The sequence below is a fragment of the Manis javanica genome, chromosome 2 (assembly GCF_040802235.1).
Source record: "Manis javanica isolate MJ-LG chromosome 2, MJ_LKY, whole genome shotgun sequence".
Classification (NCBI taxonomy): domain Eukaryota; kingdom Metazoa; phylum Chordata; class Mammalia; order Pholidota; family Manidae; genus Manis; species Manis javanica.
In genome coordinates, this window is record NC_133157.1 from 33,038,818 (window position 1) to 33,061,249 (window position 22,432).

General features: G+C 51.0%; 1 protein-coding gene across 9 annotated transcripts in view; it reads left to right on the forward strand.

Annotated features, from left to right (window-relative positions):
* SHB (SH2 domain containing adaptor protein B) overlaps window positions 1-22,432 on the forward strand; it is a 126,791-nt gene that overhangs the window by 48,204 nt on the left and 56,155 nt on the right. For all 9 annotated transcript variants that reach the window (XR_012127261.1, XR_012127256.1, XR_012127259.1 and 6 more), the window contains exon 2: window positions 14-134. Coding sequence is in view for 5 of the 9 variants with exons in the window: in XM_073227355.1 (XP_073083456.1) it covers window positions 14-134 (121 nt within the window). In the remaining 4 variants the exon portion in view is untranslated. The remainder of the gene's footprint in view (window positions 1-13; window positions 135-22,432) is intronic.

The following is a 22,432-nucleotide window of genomic DNA, read 5'->3' on the forward strand; positions in this document are numbered from 1 at the left end:
TTCCTCCCTGCAGGTGACCATTGCTGATGACTACTCAGATCCCTTTGATGCCAAGAATGATCTCAAGAGCAAAGTGGGAAAGGGGGAGAGTGCCGGCTACATGGAGCCCTATGAGGCCCAGAGGATCATGACAGGTAAGCAGAGCTGCTAACACAGGGACTTGCATCTTGGCAGGCAGTCCCTGGCCACCCTCAACAAGGGAATGTTTGTGCTTTCCAGGTGGTGGTTGGGGACAACACTGTGTTGCATCTGCACCCATTTTACCAGTTCATGTTTCACCTACAGCAGGAAGAACCTGGAAGGGTACAGTGAAAGTCCAATACCAGGGTACCAAGTACAGTTAGCCAAAATAGGGACCAAGAAGGGAATGGGGAGAAGGGCAGGGAAAGTTCTAACAGGAATTCCTGACTGCAGAAAGATACAATACTTGAGATAAAAACTTAGCATGGAGCTTCCTAGCAACCAGGGCAACAAGAGAAACAGGCTGGGTCACCTTGTTTTCATTGTGTAGTAGAAGCAGGTGGGCTAGATCAGTTGGAATAAATTATCCATACAAGGAAATTTTTGTTTTGGGGCTGGAATCAGCATAAAGAGCCCTGTTTCTACATGGCAGGTTTATTGGAAATACAGAAACTTTTCACTATGGCTGTTTTCCTATTGGCCCTTGATGGTAAAATCTTGTCAGAGCAATTGCGTGGGGCCCAGAAGAATGTGGCAGGGTGTCCTGAGGGCCTGTTTTCACCAGGATAATACTTGGAGTATCTTCAAGTGAACAGTTATCAAATATCACCCATCTCGGACAGACCTGGAGCCCGGAAGGGCTGTGGGGAGAAAGCGCCACCATGGGGGTCCTCCTGGCTCAGGAGGACAGTCCAGGGACAGAAGAACAGCTGTGGGTTGGCCCCCTCTGATCCTGCACAAGGCAGGAATGTGAGCCGGGGCACAACGTGCTGCACAGTGTGGGAGGCTGACCAGGAGCAGGTTGAGAGTCAGCCCAAATTTTGAGGCCTGGTGAAATGGTACCCTGTGTGTCTTGGAATTTGGGATACAGATGCCTCCTTCTGTGGCCCACTTACTGTTTGTTTGGTGTTCATGTCTGAGCACTTCCTCTTGATTATTCTTGAGTTAGACTAGGAAGGGAAAGGAAGCAACATTTACTGATCACTAAGTATATGTTGACCTCATGCCCAGTATTAGCTCACAGGGCTGCGGAGACCACGTGGACAGCTGCTGAAGGATCTGGGTGCAAGTCCAGCCTCTGCTTCCAGTACTCTGCCTCATGTTCTGTTCCTGGACAGTGATCCTCTGGCCACTAGTGTGCCCTATAGAATACTTAGTCACTTGGTGACGGGCCAGGGCGGGAGCGATTGACCAGAGGGACTTAGGCCAGACTTCTGTAGGGGCGTGCCTCATGCCTCATGCTCACTCCCATTTCCTGAGCTCTCCTGGCAAAGCAGCCTCTGTGGGAGGCAAGAGGCAGAGAGCTGAGCATGTGTCTGGGGCTTCGCTCCCAATGAGGGTCAGCCTGCTGTCCTCCAGCAACTCAGGGAAGCCGGTGTGCTGGTGGAGTCTTCACCTCAGGACTGCAGTTACATCTGCTCCCATTGTCACATCCCATCAACCCAGCCCACATCCTGTCACCTCCACCCACGTCCCATCATCAACCACCTATATGCCATCACCACCTGGTTTGGCGAAACGCCAGCTCTGTGGGAGCACCAGGGGCCGAGCCAGTCTGGGTCCAGCTCCCGTCCTCAGGGCCGGTGGTGGCCATGGTGGTGCTGCAGCTGTGGCCAGTCTTAGCATTCAGCAGGTGTCAGTTTGGTCTTAAGGAGTAGTGGATATGGGAGGCACTTCAGAACCCTGGCTCTTTGAGGGCAGCAAAGTATCTTTGAGTTCATCCAAACCCAACAGCCTTACTACGTGGATGGGAAAACTGATACTAGGGAGGGAGAGGGGCTTGCCCAAGCACACATGGTAAGTTGGTGGCTGAATGGCAAGTGTGGCCTGTGCTTGGCAGGGCAGTCTTTGGGGTGGAGTACTGAAGGAAGTGTAATGTTTGTGTTTGACTCTGGGGTATCCGGGACATGAGGAAATGGCAGGAGCCATCTGAGGCTGGAGCCCTTGCCAGGTCCCAGGCTCTGCACTGGGCCCTTTGACATACATGCTTATTAAGCCTCACCACGTCCTTGCAAAGGAGGCATTGTCTCATTTACAGGTGAGGGAAACAGGACAGGTCACTTCCCTGGGGTCACACAAGTAGAAGTGAGGGGCTCAGACTTACATCCAGGGAACATGGGGGCAGGGGCTGAAGCACGGGAGGTGAGGAGGGGACACTAGCCTTTGCAAAGGGCCCACCACTCCCTGCTGTCTTTGGCGTGGAGCCGGTTTCCTCCCGGGTGCTGCCTTGAACCTCAGCGTTGTGGAGCCGGTTAGCTGGGTAGAACTGTCCTTGGGACTTTGGCTTTTTAATGAGGCACACCCAGAGAGGATAGGTCCAAGACAAGACAGTTTGATTTAGCTGGAAACCTGTTAAAGATCTCATGTATTCTATCTCCAAAGAAGCATCTTTCCATTTGCTGCTCTGGGCTTTCTTCCTCGCATGGAAGCTATGCCCAAATTTACCCATGTTTTTTGTTTCTTAAGGAAATAGGTGATTAAACAGGACATTTTCTAGTTGTAATGACCTTGTTACAGCTCCCTTTGACTTGGAATTCTTTGTGTATAATGTCACTGAGTGACTGATGGCAGGGCTGGGGGCTGGGGTGAGCCATTGACATGTGAATGTCCCAAGAAGCAGCTCACCAAGGGGCATGAAGCCCCTGGGGGGGACACAGGCAAGATGGGGGTGGGGAAGGAAAATGTGGGAGACAGAGTGTAGCAAGGGCTGGCATAGAACACATTATGTTCCATCTTTTAGGGTGACCTTTTTTTTTTTGATGCTCTAACATTTATGTATATGTGTGCACATAATTTCTAGTAACAGGGCAGGCATCCCTGGTACATAAGAATAACACTGCCAGGAAGAGCATGCCCTCTTGGCCTGAGACAGTGTGCCTCTCTGTATGGGTGTGGAAGGAGCTCAGGAAGGAGTCAAGCAAATCTGGGATGGCCACTTGCCCCCTGAGTGACCTTTAGGCCTCAGTTTCCCCCTGCAAAGCACTAGCCTTAGAGCGGGCAGTCAGTAGTACTCTAGCTGCTTTTGACTGTGAACTGGCTGTTTGACGTTGGGTTGCACGTTCTGTGCCTCTGTTTTACCTGATTATGGAATTACAGGTCAGTAGCAGCAGCAACAACATGGAGGCAGCTGCTGAGTTCTCTCATATTTGTGCATAGTACTGGTGAATTCTCACTGAATCCTCACCATCCTTTGAAGTAAAGGTGCCCATTTTACTGATGAAGAGAGTATACTGAGGCACAGAGAGGTTAAGTAACTAACTAGCCCAAGGAACCTAGCTGGGTAGTCAGCTGCGGGGCTGACTGCTGAAGACTTGCTTTAACCACATGCAGGACATTCTCTCCAGGCCCCGTGCAGCCCTGGCACACTGTAGCTTGGTTGTCAGCCCTGGCGTGGCCAACATGGCCTGTGATTAACTAATGCGGTTTTGTTCTCTATGCCCCTGGCTCTGTGCATCAGGTGGTGGGGAGCTTTAGGGGGAGGTGTGCTTTTTTGAACAGAGAACCTGGCCTAGCCCCATGGGCTATGGCTGGGGGAGGGTGGAGAGGTACAGGCTCCTATCACCCCCTTTCCTTTGTCTGCCTCAGTTTCCTTCTCCACAGACCTGCGTCACCCACAGGAATTCAGTTCTGGCCAAGGTGGAGGCTCAGCTCTCCACAGAGCCTCACAACCTAGACACCCATGGGTTTCCTGGGCCTCACTCTCTGCCCCCACTACCCCTCTCACCCCACAGGTGAGCTCTTCAGGTACCTCCTTAATGCCTGAGGGCTCTATGAAACCCAGTTGGAGAGTTAGTCAAAAACTTGACTTTAATAAGGAGGGAAGCTGAGGCTCAAAAAAGTAATAATCCTTTTGAACATTTTTTTAACTTATTAAATGTGAAGCTCTCTTGTGAGGCAGTGAGTTGCCCATCCCTAGAGGTATCCAAGCAGAGGCAACACAACCAGCATTGCAAGACAACATAAAGGTAGTTACATCTAAGGTGGGTGGTTGGCTCAGGTGACCTTGGAGTTCGGTGTCAACTCTGAGCTCCTAGATGTCCTAATTCACTGTGTGTGCCTCATAGACATGCAGGACCAGCCCCATGAAGGGAGCAGCTCAGACCAGCTGTGAATAGGAGAGGACACGGTCAGGACTGGCAGCTCCCTTTCTAGGTGCCAGCCTGGCTCACGTTCACTGTTTAGTCCCAGCTCCCCTTGTCATCTTGCTTGGCCCTTCTCTTGAGGTCAGATTGTGGTCTGGGCCTTCTCTGTGCTACATGGGCCTCAGTTTCCTCTATGTACATTGAAGAGGAGGAATCAAAGCACTCCTGGGTTTCTTTTCAACTCTTGTCCATGTATTTGGTGGCCCTGGGTCAAGCCTCCCTTTGAGCCAATAGAATCAGGCAGCTTCTCTCCAAAGCCCTGCCTGGCAGCCCATTTTTCCTTCCTCCCTGTGTCTTGATCCTAGGCCCAGATGTGTGGCGACCTGCTTGTGCAGTGGGAAGGGCTCTGTGCTCCGAGGCTGACTCGGGTGCCTGAGTGGGTCAGGAGGCCCAGCCTATTGAGGGCCACAGTGTCCTCAAAAGAGAGCACACAACGCGGATGAGAGTCTCAGGTGAAAGAAAAAGCCTTGTACATGTGCATGAGATCATTGTTATTAGGGGGCAGAGGGGCTCTTTGTCCTTCCTTGGTATTCTGTGCTGTTGAATCCCTGGCCAGCCCCTGCAGGGAGCCCTGCCCACCTGGAGGTAGGTGGGCAAACCAGCAGGACTGTGGGGCAGGTGGTCCTCAGGCCTTAGATGGCCTGGCCTGGAGTGCTAGCTGTGCCCTGTTGTGTTAAGGACTGGACCCGGGCAGCTAACTGCCACTGCCTCAAGAATACCCATGAAGCAGGGTGACGGGCTGGGCCCCAGGTGGTTAGTGGTTGGTGCACAGAGGTGAGTGGGTGAATCTCCTGTCGAGGAGGGACAGTAATTTCCAGTTTGGGCGATCCAGGTGGGATGGGAGGCAGGTGGTAGTGGTGGTAAGAGCTGGCTTTGGCAGCCCAGGCAGGGGGAGGAGCTTGAACCAAGGCAAGGAGGTGTGAGACCTTTTTGCTGGAGAGGAGTGGCAGGAGATGGGGCTGTGATAGGATAATGGTAGGAAAAGCTCATGGGGCAAGAGCTTGTAAAAGCTGATTGGATCATCAAGCCCTAGTCAGCCTAAAGGCATGGAGTATTTCTCAGCTGAGGTCCTTTCCCCCAGGCCTTCAGCCCCAACAGTTCCCAGCAGCACCCAGGGTGGTGGGGCCGGGGATGGCGGGCATGAGTTTTTGTGGAGGGCTTCTCTGTGTGTGTGCCGGGCACTGCTCCAAATACTTTTCCATGGTGAACTCATTTAATCCTCACAAGAATCCTGTGAGCTGTAAATACTTCTATCTATCCCATTTTACAGATGAGACAACTGAGTATCAGAAAGGTTAAGATGCAAAACTAGGGAAATGAGTGCTCTCTGGAGCCCTCGCCTGCAGTGAGAACCCCCACATCTGTTCCTGTACTCCGGGAGGGTCTGCAGACGTACTCGGGAGTCTCACAGTTCCTTCACACCCCCCTCTTCGGGTGACTACCTCCCCCGCCCCCCACACGCACCCTTATAAGATTGTTCAAAGAGCCATCTCACAGGATGAATCACATAAACATTAGTTGAAAGCTTTTTCACATAATTTTTAATATATAAGCAATTATACATTAAAAAGTCCTTAGCATGTTTTTATTATTAAATAAACTTTATAGCACAATAAGAGGAAATTAAAAGAAAGCCAGTTCACACAGAATACCACTACCCTGACGTGGCCTTTTTCCTTGCTCACAGCTTGCCTTCTGCCCTTTTTAATTCTTATGTGCTAGTAGGCCTGCTCCAAGCAAAGCCCAGGCACTGGTTTTACAGGCAAGGGAGGGACACCATCTTGTATCATCTCATCCCCTGATGTGGCCTCTTCTAGTGGCAAACTTTTTTCTGAGAGAAGGGTGGTATATACCATGTTCGAGTCTCTGTTCTAATTGTGGCCTTTTTCAGAAGGAAGGAGGCAGGAAATGTGGTTCTAGCTCTGGCTCTGCCCTGGTCTGCTGTGTGGCTTAAGGCAGGTTGCTTCCCGTCACTGGGCCTCAGTTTCCTCATCTGGAAACTCAGATCTTGCTTTCTTCCCTGGGTACCATGAAGGTCCCTGCATCTGTCATCACCTTGGGCTTTTCCAGCTGCCCTAGTCAGAACTGTGCCTCTTCCCGCCTTACCCCCACCCCTCCACGTGGCACCAGCCCAGGTTTTGTCAGGGTGTAAGGAAGAACTGGCCCTGGCGCCCTCCCAGGAGAGTGTATGCTGCCTTCTCTGCTCTCAGGACAGGTAGGGTTGGAAGCTGCAGGTCTGTAACTTCTGCATAGCCAGGCTCCAGAATTCCATTCAAATGCTTCTCAGGGAAGGGGGCCTCTGAATCTTGACTGGGTGTCAGGAGGCAGTCTCTGGCCACCCTACTTGAGATTTTCACCCTCATCGCATTTGCCACCACCTCTGTCCCCTGGTTCAAGGCAGCCCTGTTCTCTCTGTCCTCCTGGTAGCTAAAAAAGTAAAGGGCCTTTCTGTCTGGGCTTCTGAGGCCAGGCCCTTCCCAGCTGCACAGTGCTCATGGACTCCGCTCCCAGGATGTCCGTGCCTCTTCCTTCCTCACCTGGCCTGCTTGGCACAACTCTGCTCAGCTCTGCTCCCCGAACTGCCCTGCATCCCTTCTCTCACCTCCTCCCTGGTCTGCCCTCCCCCAAGTCTCCTCAGGCTTCAGCCTGTCTTGATGGTCACCCCTCTCCCCTGGACTGGGGAGGTGTATGGAATGGTCCTTGAAGAGCAGTCCTTTCCACACAGGAGCCCAGAGAGGGGTGTGAGCTGGCCAAGGTTACACAGCAGCAAGCCTAGAGCAGGTCTCCTGACTTCTAATCTTGGGTTCTTGGACTTGTTTTGAAATGTTTTGAAACCTACCCTTACACCCTCTTGCCTGGCAGATAGAAAGCTTGTCATGGGCTTGCAGAGTTCCCTGGCTGGTCTATCATTTACCAGAATGACTTACCTACCAGACAGGAAGGAGATAATCAAGTGTAAATAGATTTTGTATTAGTCACCCTATGACTTTCCTGTTCTTGAGAAACAGCACGGCTCCCACACCCAGCCCAGTGGTGCTCACCTGCTCAGCTCCCGGCCCAGGGAAGCCAGGCAGGAGGGGAGTAGGTTTCCATGGTGACCAGCGGGCCCACTCTGGCAGTCGCTTCCTATTCTCTCACCCCATATGCCTCTTTGCCTTTTGACCCTTGACACTGAGCTTGCCCAGCTTTTCAAGGAAGTTGCAACAGGACTGGGACAGGCCACAGAAAGCTGACAGTCACCGACAGCACACCTGTTATGTGCCAGATGTAGGTGCCCCATCTCATGGGGGAGGCTGACAAGGACCCAGACAAGGATTGATGTCTGTAGTGTAAAACAAGCCAAGGGGTGATACCATCATGGCCTACACGGAGAGCAGAGCCACACTTCAGGTCATGACTCAAAGTGGCCTTCTCAGCAAGGCTTTCCCCAGCCACTTACCTTAAATTTCAGCCCATCCCAAACACTTGCCACCCCCTTCTGTCCTGAATTTTTTTCCTAAACACTGATCACTATTTAGTGAATGTATATTTTACTTAGGCTGTATCTTGTTCATAGTCTGTCTGCCACTATGATGTGGGCCTCATAAGGTTAGAACTTTGTTCCCTGCTAGAATCTTACTTAGTACCTAGCACAAAGCAGATGCTTGGTAAATGGTTGTTGAATGCATGGGTATATTAATTAATCCCACCAGGGCTGGTGGGCAGATGTGCTGTCCCTTCAAGATCCCAGAGACCTCTCATCCTCTGACAATCACTAGATCTGGGAAGTCCAAGTTTAGCCCGTTACTAAATGGCTGAGGGTGGGGGGTGGAGGGAAAGAAACTGGCTTTGCCTCTGGATGAGAATTGGATGGGAGTCAAGCCAGAGACTCTTGTGCCTTGCTCTGTCTGGAGACCAGTTCTGTCTCCACACTGGGGGACTGCGTGGAGGTATCTGGTTGTGCCTCTTCCCCCCACCTCCCTTCCTGAGCTGAGAGTTCCTTGAAGGAAGGGACTGGGTCTTACTTATATTCATGTCTCCTCTGGGCCCAGCAAATATTCACCAGTTGGATGACTGAGTGTAGAATACAAATATATGGTGAGTAAGTGAAAGAAAAGGGAGCCAACAGTAAAGAGCTACCCATTGGAAACAGCTTTTCCCATTTTGCCTGGTCACAGGGCCTTGATCAGGGAACAAAGAGGGACGCACTCATTCATTGGATGGGTGTTTGCGAGCATCTGCTCTTTGCTGGCATTGTTCTGTGCTTCAGGACGTAGGATGGTCTCCCTGCTGTCTTTCGGGGCTAAGAGGCACAGCCGCGGCCCAGTGGCTGGCAGCGTGCTCCTCCTCTTCTTGGCCTTGGTGCAGGAGCACAGACTTGGGGTTGCCATGGATTTCCCTAGAGCAGCAAGCACCGTTTTGTGCTGCTGGCGCCCAGCCTCATAGGTTTGAAGGCTCAAGAAGCTGATGGGAATATCCTGCTGAGCACTTGGCAGCAAGGGCCCAGGGCCCCAGGAGCACAGCCTCTAACTCCTCTTTTCCTGGCAGCTCTGGGAGAAATAGCCATTCTCCCAAAGGCAGAGATAAAGGAACAGGAACAGGAAGTAGAGGAGCTTACCTCCCCACCCCTGCCCCTTGCCTTTCAGAACCCCAGAGAGATATTAAAAGACCTGAAGGTAAGACACTGGGGCAGATGGCTGTCCAGAAACAGATTCAGGGAGACTCCAGTGGCGTCCATCATCCACCCAGCAGCACCCTGTGTGGGGCAGAGCGTGCAGGCTGTGGGAGGCACTGCGTGCTCCTTAGCAGGCTTGTGACACAGTAAGGAAGTTGTTAGGAAGTCATGCCTTCCTGGGTGTGTAGGATGGATTAGAGCAGAGAGAAGAAAGAGGCAGGGAGACCGGTTCTATGTCTAAAACAGTCATCTAGGCCAAGGGGCTGAGGCCAGAGCCAGGGCCAAGGATGTGAGGTGCTGGAGGAGGGAGCAGGTAGGTGCGGTGGAAGAGCTTGCCAACAATTGTGGTACAGTGGGAAAGAGAGAGAAAGTAGCTGGGATCCCGGTGAGTGGGAATATGAGAGGTTATCTGGATCTGAAGGTTCTAACCCAGGAGTGGAAAGAAGGTTCTTCCCAGGAAAGAGTCAGATGGTTCAGATGTGCGTGCCTTTGCAGTCATGTGTTGAAGAGGGTGCTGGAGTCGGCTCAGAGAAGGGCCCTGAAGTGCCCCAGTGCCCATGGGGGGCCTGGGGAGAGGAGCTGGTTTGCAAGGTCTGTCCAAGGAGACCACCAGCCACAGTTCCTGCCCCTCCAGAAGTCTGAGAAGGAGATTCAGCGATTTTCCCTATACCCTATTATTTGACTAGGTCATTAGCACCCTCCTTTATCTAGGGCTCAGGTTGGATTTCTGGAAGCTTATAGAGAGGACAGAAGGCTATATTTAAGTGTGCCTTTTGTAGATTATGCCAGGAATCTCCCTAAAGCTCTGGGAGGAAGCAGTGTGATTATTTCCATTTTGCAGATGAGAAAGCTGAGTCATGGAGGCTGACTAGAACAGTGTTCCATTCCAGGGCCCCCTCTCCCTGTGGGGTCTCTGCCTGGCAGTAAGAGGAGGGGATGCTGAGTAACAACAGGTTTTTATTTTTTGATGCAATCTTTCCACCTATGAGGCAACTTGGCAGGTGCCCAAGGTTCAGTCCTCCTTCTGGGTAGTCCTGCCTTTCAAGAACTCTCTTTTAGCTGGCTTGGTCCATGTGTTTTCATGGGATATGCTGCCTCCAGTCCTTTTCCAAAACAGGCAGCATTGAGCATAAATAAATAAAATGCCACTTCTCTTTCCCTTTCAGAACACAGGCCTGTAATTGTACCTGGCAACCTAAAAAATGATACACTGAAAGAAGGGTCATCTGCCAAGGCCTGAGCTTTGCTGTGGGGCCTCCCTTTTCTAGCTGCCACATCATTCTTTGGACAGTCTTGCTGATACAGCACTTAATACATTGCATCGTGATTTATCTGCTAGAACTGGGGGCCCCTGGAGAGCAGGAACTTGCCCTCAGACTGCCGGCACCCTGTGTTTGAGATTTTGGCCCAGAACTTTCCAGTGAAGAATTTCCCCAGGTCAGAACTTGCTGGGTTTGGTGGAGTGTTGTGCAAATTAAGGGCAGACTCTTCCCCAAAGAATAAAGGTTCTCAGGTCCTCAAACTAGATCTCATTGTCTCCCTGGCTGACTCACCTCTTGGTCCTGCCCAGTGGGTCCACATGTCCCCCTCTCTGATTCCAGACTTAAGGCTGTTTGCCCATCGCTAGGTTCACTCCTATCGCTAGCTTCATGTCTGCGTGTGGGAACTGGCACGTACACCCAGTGTCGATGAACCCAGCCACAGAGCCCTCCAGCAAGCCCCCCTCTCCAGCACCCCGTCACCAGACTGGGGTTCCATTCAAGTCTTTGCAGTATCCTTGTTCCCCCTTCACCTACTCCATCTCTCCCCTTCTGGCTGGTGCCTGCCCCTCACATGACCGGCCTTCATCATGCCGTTCTCCAGCACTAGCGTCTTGCCTGCCAAAGCTGGGACAGCCTCTAGCCTGACCCCATCTGACCTTTGCAGCCAACGCAGGCCTGGTAAAGAGTGGAGCTGCGGGAGTCTGTCTCCTGTCCATTTCTTCCTCACTCAGCTTCATCTTGGCACCTTTGCTCATGCTCTGGACTCCCCTTTGAACCCAGCCTGGCCTGCCAGTTCAGGGTCACCTTCTCCTGAAGCCTTCTGCCAGCGTCTGTGACCTGCTTCTTTCCCCAGACTTCCACAGTTCTCTAATCAGAACTGGACCAGTTAGCATTCAGTCAGGACCCCTGCTCTTCACAGCTCCCCTCCTCAGCCTCCCTGAAGTCTGGGGAGGTAGTACATGGGATTGTTTGCATTTTACTGGTGAGAAAACAGTAGAAGCTCGAGCAGCTCCCAGACCATGAGGGAGAATTTCTGGCATCCTGTGAGCTGTGTCCCAAAGGACAAGCAGGAGCAGGTCATGTGGTTGGAGGGTCAAGGGGAGGACCCCCAGGCTAAGGGAGCCCCATGGGGCTGAGGATGGTGGAGACTGAGATAGATGGGCAGCCGTGGGGTCAGACTAGATAGGTCCATGGGGCCAGCTGCTGCCCTCCCCAGTAACCACAACAAAAAAAGCCAGGGTCCACCCCAACAACAACTTTATATCCCATCAGAAATGCAGATAGCCAGTGGGTGACAGCAGCCCCCTCCCCTCTACCCCCACTTTCCTTGTACTCCCCTACAGGGAGTTATTCCCATTCCCTCCAGAGCTGCTTCTGCTGACAGCCTTTGCTAAGCCACAGAGTTAATACTGAGCCCAGCTGCCCTGGGGGTGGAAGGGAGGTAGGATAGCTGGGGGGAGGGGGCAGTATCAGCCAGGTAAGGTGAAGGAGGGGCATCCCCACCCTTCAAGGTGAAGATGAAGAGGGGGCTTTGCTGGGCCTCAGTTTAGCCCCTACTGTGCTGGGAGGTAGAGCCCCCTGGGCCTGTCCCAAGGAGGACCATTCTAGTGGGAGGTGCCCATAGGACCTGTAACTGCAGTCACTGAGGTATGTCAGGTGTGGCCATAGAAGAGTGTACCTAGGGGCTGCCAGGGAGGGTGTGGTGTGGTCTGCTTGGGTGGGATCATGTGGGGTACTAGTTGGGGAAGGGTGGTGGGAGCAGAGGTAACATGGGGCAAGGCCCAGACTCATGCTCTGAAGGTGAACTTGAAGGAGAAGCTAAAGGATGGTGAGGTCCTGACAGACTCCCAGGAAGGCCCTTGTGTTTTGGTTAGGGGTCCTTAGAATTGTGAACAGCACCCCGCCCTCCGAGCAGGGCCATAGGCTTCTGCTTGCCCACCTCTACCCCAACCTCATCCCCGCCCCAGCCCAACCCATTGTGCAAAGCAAAGGAACCTTGTTGACTTAAACCTCAAAGAAAACTAGGTGGTGTTTCCATTATTTTCATAATTTACACCCAGAAATTAAGAGGAAGAGTTGTTTGTTATTAATAAACTCAGCCTTTTACCCCCAGACTTGAAACTAATTTTCGTCTGGACCCAGTTTTACTAACTAATTCCCAAGGCTGTGAGTGCTAATGAAAAGCTTCGGGCTGCCTTTTGGGCCCCAGACCATGCCCCTCACTCAGTCCCAAACATTCACAGAAGTGTGGAATCTCGGGGCTGAGACCAAGGTGGAAGCTCAGCTCCACCTCCCCAGGGCCTCACAGCCTCTGCAGGGACTCGCTGCCAATTCCTGGATTCAGGGCAAGTGGTGCTGCTGACTTGGACCCGTACTTTGTGTGCGGTGCTGTTTAAACAGCTCCAACTCGGGTGTTAAACCTTTCCCCTCTCTGGAAATCTTCCTTCACAGAGTGAGGATTTTAGAGCCAAGCAGACTGGGAGACTGTGTGGTTACCCCCTTATTTTATAAGTGAAGAAACAGAAGGCTTGTAGGGGTGTATGGGGACTGCCCAGTGAGTGGTGGCCCCCTTCCAGTCCTTCCAGTCCCCACAGTGTGGTTCAGCAGCTGTTTCGAGGCTTCCTACAGACAGGGTCCCCTTGTTTCTGGGAGTTTGTCATCTATACATAGCCCATCTTCTCTCCTTCATGCGCCCCTCAAGCTTTACAGTGGCCAGCACCCTTGGGAGCTGTCATCTCTACCCAGTCATGGGGGAGGTGGAAGCAGGCCCTCCTCCTGACTTCCCTGGCTGGACTTCCATTGAGGTGGGGCCATTGCTGTGCCTCCAGGGTCCTGTCTTTTCCTTCTCAGGGGCTAAAGAGTCCCCAAGGAAAGCATCTTTATTTCAGGAAATCTGTAGGTTTGTGGAGATTTCTAATATTGTCAGATTACTTGGCCCTTCTCTGATTTTTTCCAGGACCTTAGTTATCAGTCGTATGTGCAGGGTTATTGTCATAAGTTAATAGTTACATCTCCTTTTACTGACTACAAAGTGCTTTCCCAGACATTATCTCATTTCATCCTCAGAACAACCCTGGAGGCAGCCCTGTTCTCATTGTTAAGATAGAGACACTGCAAACTGGAGAACTGCAGCAGCCTGCCCAGGGTCATCCAGCAGCAGTGCTGGGCAGGAGCCCCAGTTCAGGACTCCAAGTCGTGGTGCTCGTTTTGCTGTGTCACCTCAGTCCTTGTTCCCTGCTCCTTTCTTCACTGCCCAGGGCCTGTGCTCCGAGCCAGGTCCTGTGGGAAGGGGACATGGGCAATAAAGACGGTCACAGCAGCTCCTGCCCCCTTGAGCTCACAGGCTGGAATGGAGGGGACCTCTTATGAACAGAGGCTTCAGTGGGTAAGTGTGGAGAACTGCTGAGTGCTTGAGTCGTTGGTGGATGCTGGGAGAGGAAGCCCTGCGTGCTGGCGAGTGTGTGGCCTCTAGGGGAGTTAACCAAATTCTCCAGAGCCAGCCAGCCCTCCTTTCCACTCTTGGTCTGCCTGTTGTCCCCTGTGTCCCCAACATCTCATTGCATCTTAGAGTGAGGCAGGACTGCAGAGGACCCAGCTCAGAGTGTCTGACTCAGCTCTCTTAGATGAGGTTTCCAGGTCAAAACATTCAAAGGGCTTGGCCTGCAGAAGCCGCCCTTGGCTACAGGATGGAGCGGCCCAGGCTCTCCCCCATCCACAAAGAGCCTTGTGGGTTTTTCACACACAGGGCGAGAAAGGCGCAGTCATATCTGGAAAGAGCCCTGGGTTTGACACTTGCTGCAGAGCTATAATTATTGTCTTTAATTACACGACAGGGCCTCTGCCAGGGAGACGTGCTTGACGATTATCTCCTCTCCTGACAAGGGTGGTTCCATCTCCCTTTGTAAGTACTGACATAAACACACATGCTCATTTGAGATTTCAGAATTATGAAAGAGCTATTCAGAGTTGCCTACCAAGGACCCCTGGCTTCTTTTCCAGGAGAAATGGGTGAGCCAGGTACAAGCCATGCAATAGCTTTCCTGCCTGCAGCTTAAAATGATGCCCATTTACCTCTGAGTTGACTTGATCTCTAAAAGTGTAATAAAAGCAAACCATTTCTGATGCTAAAAAAAAAAGGAGAACTAAACTCTTATTGCCAGGGGACTTGTATTTAGAATACAGATATAACTTTCTCAACTATAACAATGGTAAAAGAATGCAACTAAGAAATGGGTAAAAAATCTAAACAGTTATTTCTCCCTGACTCCTTGCCTCATTCTCTTTCTGCCTCTGTTGCAGGGATGTGGACATCTATTTTCTTGCCTCCTTGACATTCCCCACACAAGTCTTGAGTACCTGGGGTGACAGAGAGGAGCAGAAACCCCCACTCTGGGAGTGTGGATAGTGTGAGGGCCTGGCTAGTGAGGGCCCAGCCTTGAGAGTTCATCTCTCTAGCTTTGCAGAGCTGGGACTTCACAGCAAGAATCTTGTAAATCTTCGAACAGCCAAACAGAATAGGGCTGGGGTGGAGGATGTGGTAGGGTTAGGGGGAAGAAGCCTGGGCTAAAGGACTCATGAGCTGTCCCCCTGGGGCCTCAGTTTCTCCAACTCTAAAGTCAAGGCTCCGACCTAATCCTGAGGTGATGTCAGTGCCACTCCCTCTTATAGTGGTGATAGCAGCAGTAAGACACACTAGAAGGGCACAGATCCCACAAGGCTCGGGGACACGAACTCCCACAGATGGAAAGCCTCCCGTGTGCTGGCCGTTGGGGCTGCATGAGTCTTCAGGGGCCTTTGTGAACAGACCTCTGCATGGCATGTGGTGCTTGGTGTCAGCATCTGCTACTCAGCACCCTGGAAACCTGTTTGTGAGCCGAAGTCATGCTAGACTCCCTGGGGGAATGTCTGCAGGGAGGCTGCTTCCAAATGGAGCATAATTTCACTGTGCTGAACTCTCTTTAAAAACACTTTTTTCTAATGCATTTTGCAGGGTTGTCATTTTGCGCATGCATCATGCTAGTGGAGATGGACAGCCATTGAGCTCCTGGGTATTGGGGAACCTCAAATCTGTGGCGCACTTTCACCGTCACAGGGGGGAGCTCTCGGGGGGTGGGTAGCCTAATAGGAGGTTCAGGGACCAAGGGAGGGGCCATGTGCCAGTCCCCACTCGCCCTTCACTCTCACTCTCACCAGATGATTCTCCCAGGCATAGCCTATTGGGGTTACTCCTGCTCAGAGACCTTCCCTTGGTCCCACAGATCCAAGTCCAGACTTTCCAGGCCTTCCTCAAGCTGCACCTCCCTCCACACTCCCCTCTGAGGGCCTCCGGCAGCACCTCTAGCACTCCTAGCTGTCCTGTGTCGCTCCTCACTGTGGCCTCCTCCCAGAAGCCTTCCCCTAAGCAAGCCTCTGTCTCCTCCAGCAACCAGGGCAGGGCCCAGGTGACTCGGGTGGTTCTCCAGAGCCCAGCATGGGCTCAGACTCAGAAAGAACTTGTTGAAACAGGATGAAAATGGGCCTTTCCTCTGCATCCATCTTAGCCTTAGCTTGAAGTTGGTTTAATGACTGCAAATGTAGTAATCAGTTGGACTGCTGGATCTCCTGTTTGTCCTTGAAAAATGAGTGGCGCACACACACAGAAAGATGTTTTTTGAGGCTATTGGAGCATATGGCCTCCTGAATTTGAAAACAGGCAACACAGAGACTATCCGTCTGGCTCTGGGGGGAGATGTCATGAGTCTCTGGGGCGTCTGCAGTTCTGGGAAGTCTGCAGTCTATGGAGCCATTTGTGGGTGGGAAGCCCAGACCAGCAGGGTAGCAGTCTGGTCTGACCCCGGCCCCGGAGCGTCCCTCCTCCCTGCCTCTGAGCTGCGGCTGCCTGCTGCTGGTCACTGGTGCCTTGGAATCGTAACTCTGCCATCTCAGAGCAACAGGAATGCTGTAAATCCCCACTGTGTTTCCCTTTACAAGGTGGGAGGTGAGCAGGGTATCACTGTACAAGGGAAAGAAGCTCTGCCACAGCAAAATGCAGCAAGTGTCTATCACACGGCTTTCCTGCCTCCAGTCTGTTGGCTGTACTCAGTGGGTATCATGAGCCAGGAGGAATATGGCTTGTGTTCACCAATACACCCCCCCACCCCCCCTCCACCCCATTTCAGGGCCCTCTGCCCCTCAGCAGGATCTCCTGCTGTGATCTCAGTTTCCCAAGGCCCTGTTATTCTTTCTCCCGCTTGCCTCTGTCACACAGTGAGAAGCTTCTGTCCACCTCGACATTCTGACCATTAGCCTTGGGATAAAGAAGCAGGGATGCTGCAGCTTCCATCTCTGTGGCTCAGGTGAGGGCTGAGGGACCTCTCAGGTCAGCCTCAAAGATAATATGATTAGGAGCAGGATGGCAGTGCTCCAGGGGAGTTTTGTCCATTCAGCAGTCACTTTGCAGCCCGCTGTGTCAGGCACCAAAGACACTGGCATAAATGACAGCCAGGAACGGAGCTTAGGATCCAGATCAGACACCAAAGTACCTTGGACTCTACTTCACGGGTTGGAGGCCCCACAGAGATGGTGTGCTCACGCAGGTTTTGAGGGAAGAAGAGGCAGGAAAGGCTTCCTAGGATTGCAGTTTGACCCAAGTCTTGAGAGAAAATCAGGCCAGGAAGAGGGGACAAGCATGGTGGCCCTGGGACCCACCAGTGATTTCACAGGTGCTGAGCTGGTTCTTGAGGGAGCTCAGAGGTGGGGTGCTGTGTAAAGGAGGAAACGGGGTAGCCTTGCAGGGGGCGAGACAGCCTGTGCCATGCCCAGAAGTGAAGACAGCAACCCTGAGTGGCCTACGTGGCTGCAGCATCATGGTGTGTAGGAAGGTGTGTGACTGCTGGATTGTTTGACATCCAGGTGACAGGGGCTTTCTGAGCCCCTGGAAGGAATTTGGCCTTTATCCCAAGGACTACAGGAGTTATTGAACATAAACTACCCCATCCACTACTCACCTCTCAGCTTATCTTTTCCCCGAATCAAATCATTGAGTTCATTGAGACCCCACTGGTACCAGGCAGGCACTGGGCCACTTGGGGCACATAGATTGGCCCATGATAAGAAGTTGAGGACATAGAGTCACATGGTAGTTAAAGCCAGAAAGAAAGAAATGTCTTAAGGCCTTATGTGATTTATTGACATGTGATTTGGATGGATAGTCAGGGCTAGAGGGGGAGCCAGGTACACAATGCCTCCCCAGGGTGGTTAGGGTGCTGCAATTGAAGGAGGTGAGATCGAAGCCTTGGGGTGTTGAAAGGAGCTGAAAAGAAAGGTTATTGCTAGGGGGGAAGGGGGGAGGGACCTGAGGGGGTGGGCAGTGGAAGCAGACCCTGACCTTGGCCCGGGGCCTGAAAGAAGGGACATGCTGACATTTGTGACTCTGAATCTGCCCAGCATTCAGGGGATAGGGAGCCTGCCAGTATTGTACAGATAAGGGTTTTAGGCTCTTACTTAAGTGCTAGTTGACCTACCAAATATTTTTAAGAACTGCTGCATTGTTCAGGTCCTTAAAGCAGGTCTAGGCAGTCAGGACAACTACATCCTATGCAGCCCCTATGCTGCCCTCTCCTGATGGAGCTTCTGCTGGGAGCCCCTGCTGAGCTCTCAAGTCACATGCAGGAAGCAACCTGGGAAGCTTTTCTCAGTTGTAAGGACAGAGGTGGGTTAAGGACAGAGGTGGGCTTAAATCTGAAGATCCTCTTAAAAACTGAGATGCTCAGTTGAGCCTGTGGAAACAGGAGGGCCCCCTGCATCCACGCCCACCTGCAGACTGTGGCTGGCTATGGGCACAAAGAATGACTGCAGTCATTCCAGCTTGGACATTTCTCAAAACAGCCATTTCAGGTTGTCCACCATATAGAAAAATCTCCACAAAGCACCCCAGTACATCTCATTTTAAACAGCAGGAGCTTCCTGGTGAACCCTGGAAGAGGAATTAGTTGCAAATTAAACCCTTAGGAAACAGAATGATTTGACCTATTGTATAGAACTGTTGGATGTGAGCCAATTGGATATTGAAAGACATCTGCCTAAGATGAAGATTTGGCTCTTAGAGTAATTGATCTTAAGCCATTCCTTCTGGCAGATCTAACACAGTGCAGTTGAGGGTCTTAATGACAGCGACCTTCTCCATGAAGCAGGTAAGAATGATGGGGAATCAGCCAGTTCTCTTTTGGTGTAACTAGGGCCTCTGCACGTGCTTGTGGGTTTTCCCGATATGTTTGTTCCCCTCCTGGTTCTGAGGACCCCTCTTTTCTCTGCTGCTCCTCCCCATTCCCTTACAATATTACTCCTGCTATTAGTGTACTTGATGTCAGTGAGGAAAGCAGGCTTGGCAGAGGGAGTCTTCCTCCAACTGGAGGATGAATATGATTTTGATGGGCTTTAGTGACAGGAGGCTCCTCAGCAGGACCCCCGAGGTCCTGCCCTCCCTTAGGCTTGGAGCATGCTGTGACCACCACCTTCAGAGGAGCATTTTTATAGAACAGCAGCCAGTGGCCAGGGGCTGCTGGAGGACTCGATTGCCTGCCCCTCTGAATTGGCAGCCGAGCCTTCTCCCAGTCAGTGGTGGGCAGGTGGTTGAGATATCAGGCCCAGAGGCCAACAGGTTTAAACAAAGAGGCAAGCTTGCACTGAAGCGGAGTCGAGAGATTCCTAGGCAGGATGGGACCTCCCCTGGGAGGCACAGCCTCTTTGTCACACCAGGATGAGCGGAGCCCCCAGTCATGTGGCCTGTGGCTGGTGCCTCCCGACATCAGGAGGACGTGAGTGAAATCTGAAGTGCGTGTCTGCATGGTGCTGCTGTAATGTGACAGCTGCCGCTGCCCCCCTTCTCCTTCCCACAGCTCTTACCACCCCTCCCCCATTTCCGAGCAAGGAAGCTTGTCTTGCAGCACCGACTCAGCTGTCATATCACATCAGTTTTTGTAGGTTCCCAGATAGTGGAAAAGTGCCAAACTCAAGCAGATGATATAATGAAACACTCAGGAAGAAAGCTTTGGTTCCAGTTATTAGGGGTTCATACAGAACATAAAGGTACTCCTTTTCCCAGAGCATTTCCAAGTTGTTCAGTGGTGGGTGCCATACAAAAAATGGATCATGTTTCTGAACCCTGGAATCAGATCATGCCTTTTCTGAACCCTGTCATATATTGCAGGATCCTTCCTTTTGGGGGTAAATATTGAGAATATTGAATAGTGAGATGCTGTTTGTTCAGCATCAGTGAAAGACACTGATTACAACTGATATTATGAAAGAAAAATGAAATGAGATGTCCTCTCCTTGTGGACATAAACCTATTGAATAGCGAGTCATTTATACCAGAAGTCAGCTAGAAATAAGGTTGTGTGTCTGTGCATATGTATGCATGTGTCACTCTAATCTGTAACATCTGCATAGGGTTTTATGGTTTACAAGGCTCTTTTATATCTTTTGTCTGGTTTTATTTTATAACAGGCCCATGAAGTTGATATTAGTATTCTCCCCACTCCACAAGAGAGGATGCCAAGTTGGGGCAAGTCACTGCCTATAGGGTGTGAGCTGGTAAATGGCAGAGCCAAGGCTTGAACCTAAGTCTTCCAAGTCTGGTTCCAAAATGTGCATACCAATTGCTAACATAGTTGGTACCTCGGATTGAAGTACTATATTATCGGGGGAAGTGAGAGGTTAATCATTTGAATTATATTTGCATTTGTACAAGATGGCCAAGGTCTGAAGTGAGGGATGGGACAGAAGACAGTAACATTCAGTGCCCAGGGCTCAAGTCTAGTGACATCAGTTGGCTGTTGAGCTAGAGGCCCAGAGAAGTTGGAGGACTCACTGAGGTCACGCAGCTCAGAAGTGGCCGGCTGATTCCATGGATACTTGCTACTCTCTCCCATTGAACTTACATATGGTATAGCCATATATAAATATAAAATGTAGAAACATTTTATAAGGGAACAACATGAAAAAGGGTGATTGAGTAAATATGTGAACAACTGAGGTCAATCAGCCGCCTAACATTTAATCACTTTATAGATGAAGAAGCTGCCAGGAGAGGCCCAGGGTCTGCTGGCAGTGCGCAGGCCAGGCTCCTGCGTCACAGCTTCAGACAGGCCTTTGGGCTCTGTGTTTTCTATAGGTCTTTGAGCCAACAGATAGGAATGCTCTTGGGGTCGAGCTCAGTGCTGTCTTGTCAGCTTCATGGTTGGAAGAGAACCTTCGATTCCAGACGACAGCAACCCCTCCCTACCAAGTGAGTCTGCAGCCTCAGGCTCACATCAGAAAGTCTGTATTTCTCAATGGTGAGTCCACATGAGTACTCCCAGTTATTTTTAGGTGGGACTTTTATATTTTCTGTTTCATACCACTTCAGTTTCCCTGCCTAGCTGGGGTTCTATTTTCTGTCTAGCAGTAATGTTGGAGCTGCCTTATTTTTAGCTTGGTTCATTTTTTTCCCTGTGATTTCCTCCTTCTTCCAATTTAAGACACACTCAAGTAGGCTTCCTTTCCCACCCCACCCACCCCCTCTCTCATTCACTGGTCATAAGACTTAATCCAAAAGGCAGGTGCTACGCCTCATCTCCTTCCAGGCAAAAGGAAGAGGAAGAGTCTTGAGCAAGCCTCGATTGTCTGCGGTGACATGGACTGCTGCTTGTCATTTTATTAACGTCTCTTCACCAGTCCCTCAGCCTGTGGCACACATGCATCTGAAAAGAAATGCTTCTGACCCCTGTACCCTACCCACCTCCCAAACTCCAGCAGAAGAAACTGCTGACCAGGGTGGGTAGGAGGCTGTGAGGTGTTCAGGCATTAGGGTGCTAGAGGGCCTAACATGTGACTGTGTGACTGTGCATGTGTGTACCTATATTTGTACATGTAAGTGTGTACACACATTCAGACTCTGGTGCTTCCAAGACCCTATATCCATCTCTGGCACCTGTAGCATTTGATTCTGGCTCTCAGGGACCCTACAGATAACACTTGGGATAGGGCCTGTGGTTGATACAGTATACTGTCATCGTTTGGTTCATTTATGCCACCCTGTGTGCTGTGGCATGGTAGCAATGAGAAGGCAGCCTACAGTCTGAGGAAATTGGCCTAGGGGGGCTAACTGGATGATCCCCAGGCACAAGGTTAGGTGTGGTCCAACAGACCTGGGGTCCCTGCTCACTCCTTGGCCTCTTTAGAAGCTTTTGATAACTCCCTGTTGCCTTACCAATAAAGTGTTAGCCTCTTAGTCTGGCAGTACTAGAGTAGATGAGACACTTAACTCAATAGCCAAAAGACTGTATTTTTATTCTGTGAGTTTCTCTAGGGCAGGAACCAAGTTTGATTGATCAGTGTTTACCCATAAACCAGCAACACGGCTGCTTAGGAGGGCAAGTGAGTGAAAGAATGAACTAGCAAAGCTAGTTGCCGTTTCTGGACCTCCTCCTTCACTCCCTTTAAGCCCTGTGGGTTTCCAGAGTTAGGGTGCACGGTCCCGTCCTGAAGCACATTTCTTGTGTTAGAGTGTGGAATCCTGGTTCAGTCCTGTGGGTAAGAACTTGTGCTGCTTGTAATTCCTTCGGATCCCCTCCATAACTGGGCATTAAGGTCTAGATCCCATTCATCCCTGAGTACTTGCCTTCCCCAAAGGGCATTGCCATCATCATCATCAGGTTGATTTTTAGTTCACAGCTTGCTGATCATCATTGGTTGATGGGAATTACCTTGATTTGTGTCTCAGAAGAAAAGGTACGAAGCCCAGGGAAGAGTGGGGACCCATTGCAGTGAAACCGTGGGTCCCAAAGAGTGATGAGGCCTGTCCTCATAGCTGTGTGTTTTCGGAAAGCTTTCGTTGTTTATGGTGCTGAGACCATAAGTAACAGTTCTTTCATGTGTCTTTAAAAATTGAGTGCCTCCACAGATGACCAGGAATATGCTTGGGGTTATGTTATAATTAAAATGTACATCTTAGAATTAAAAACCAAAGCATAATTTCCTCTGAACTCTATTTCCTAAATTTCAAATGTGTAAACATGACAAGAAATGGAAATTGTTTAGAAACAGTCACAAAAGCAAAAGCTGTTGCTCTAAAGCCTGTTCCACCAGTATTTAAAGTAGATGATGAAGGAATTCCACAGGCTCACTGCTTCTCGACAGCAGCAGGGAGGATACAGGCAGTGTGCACTGATGAA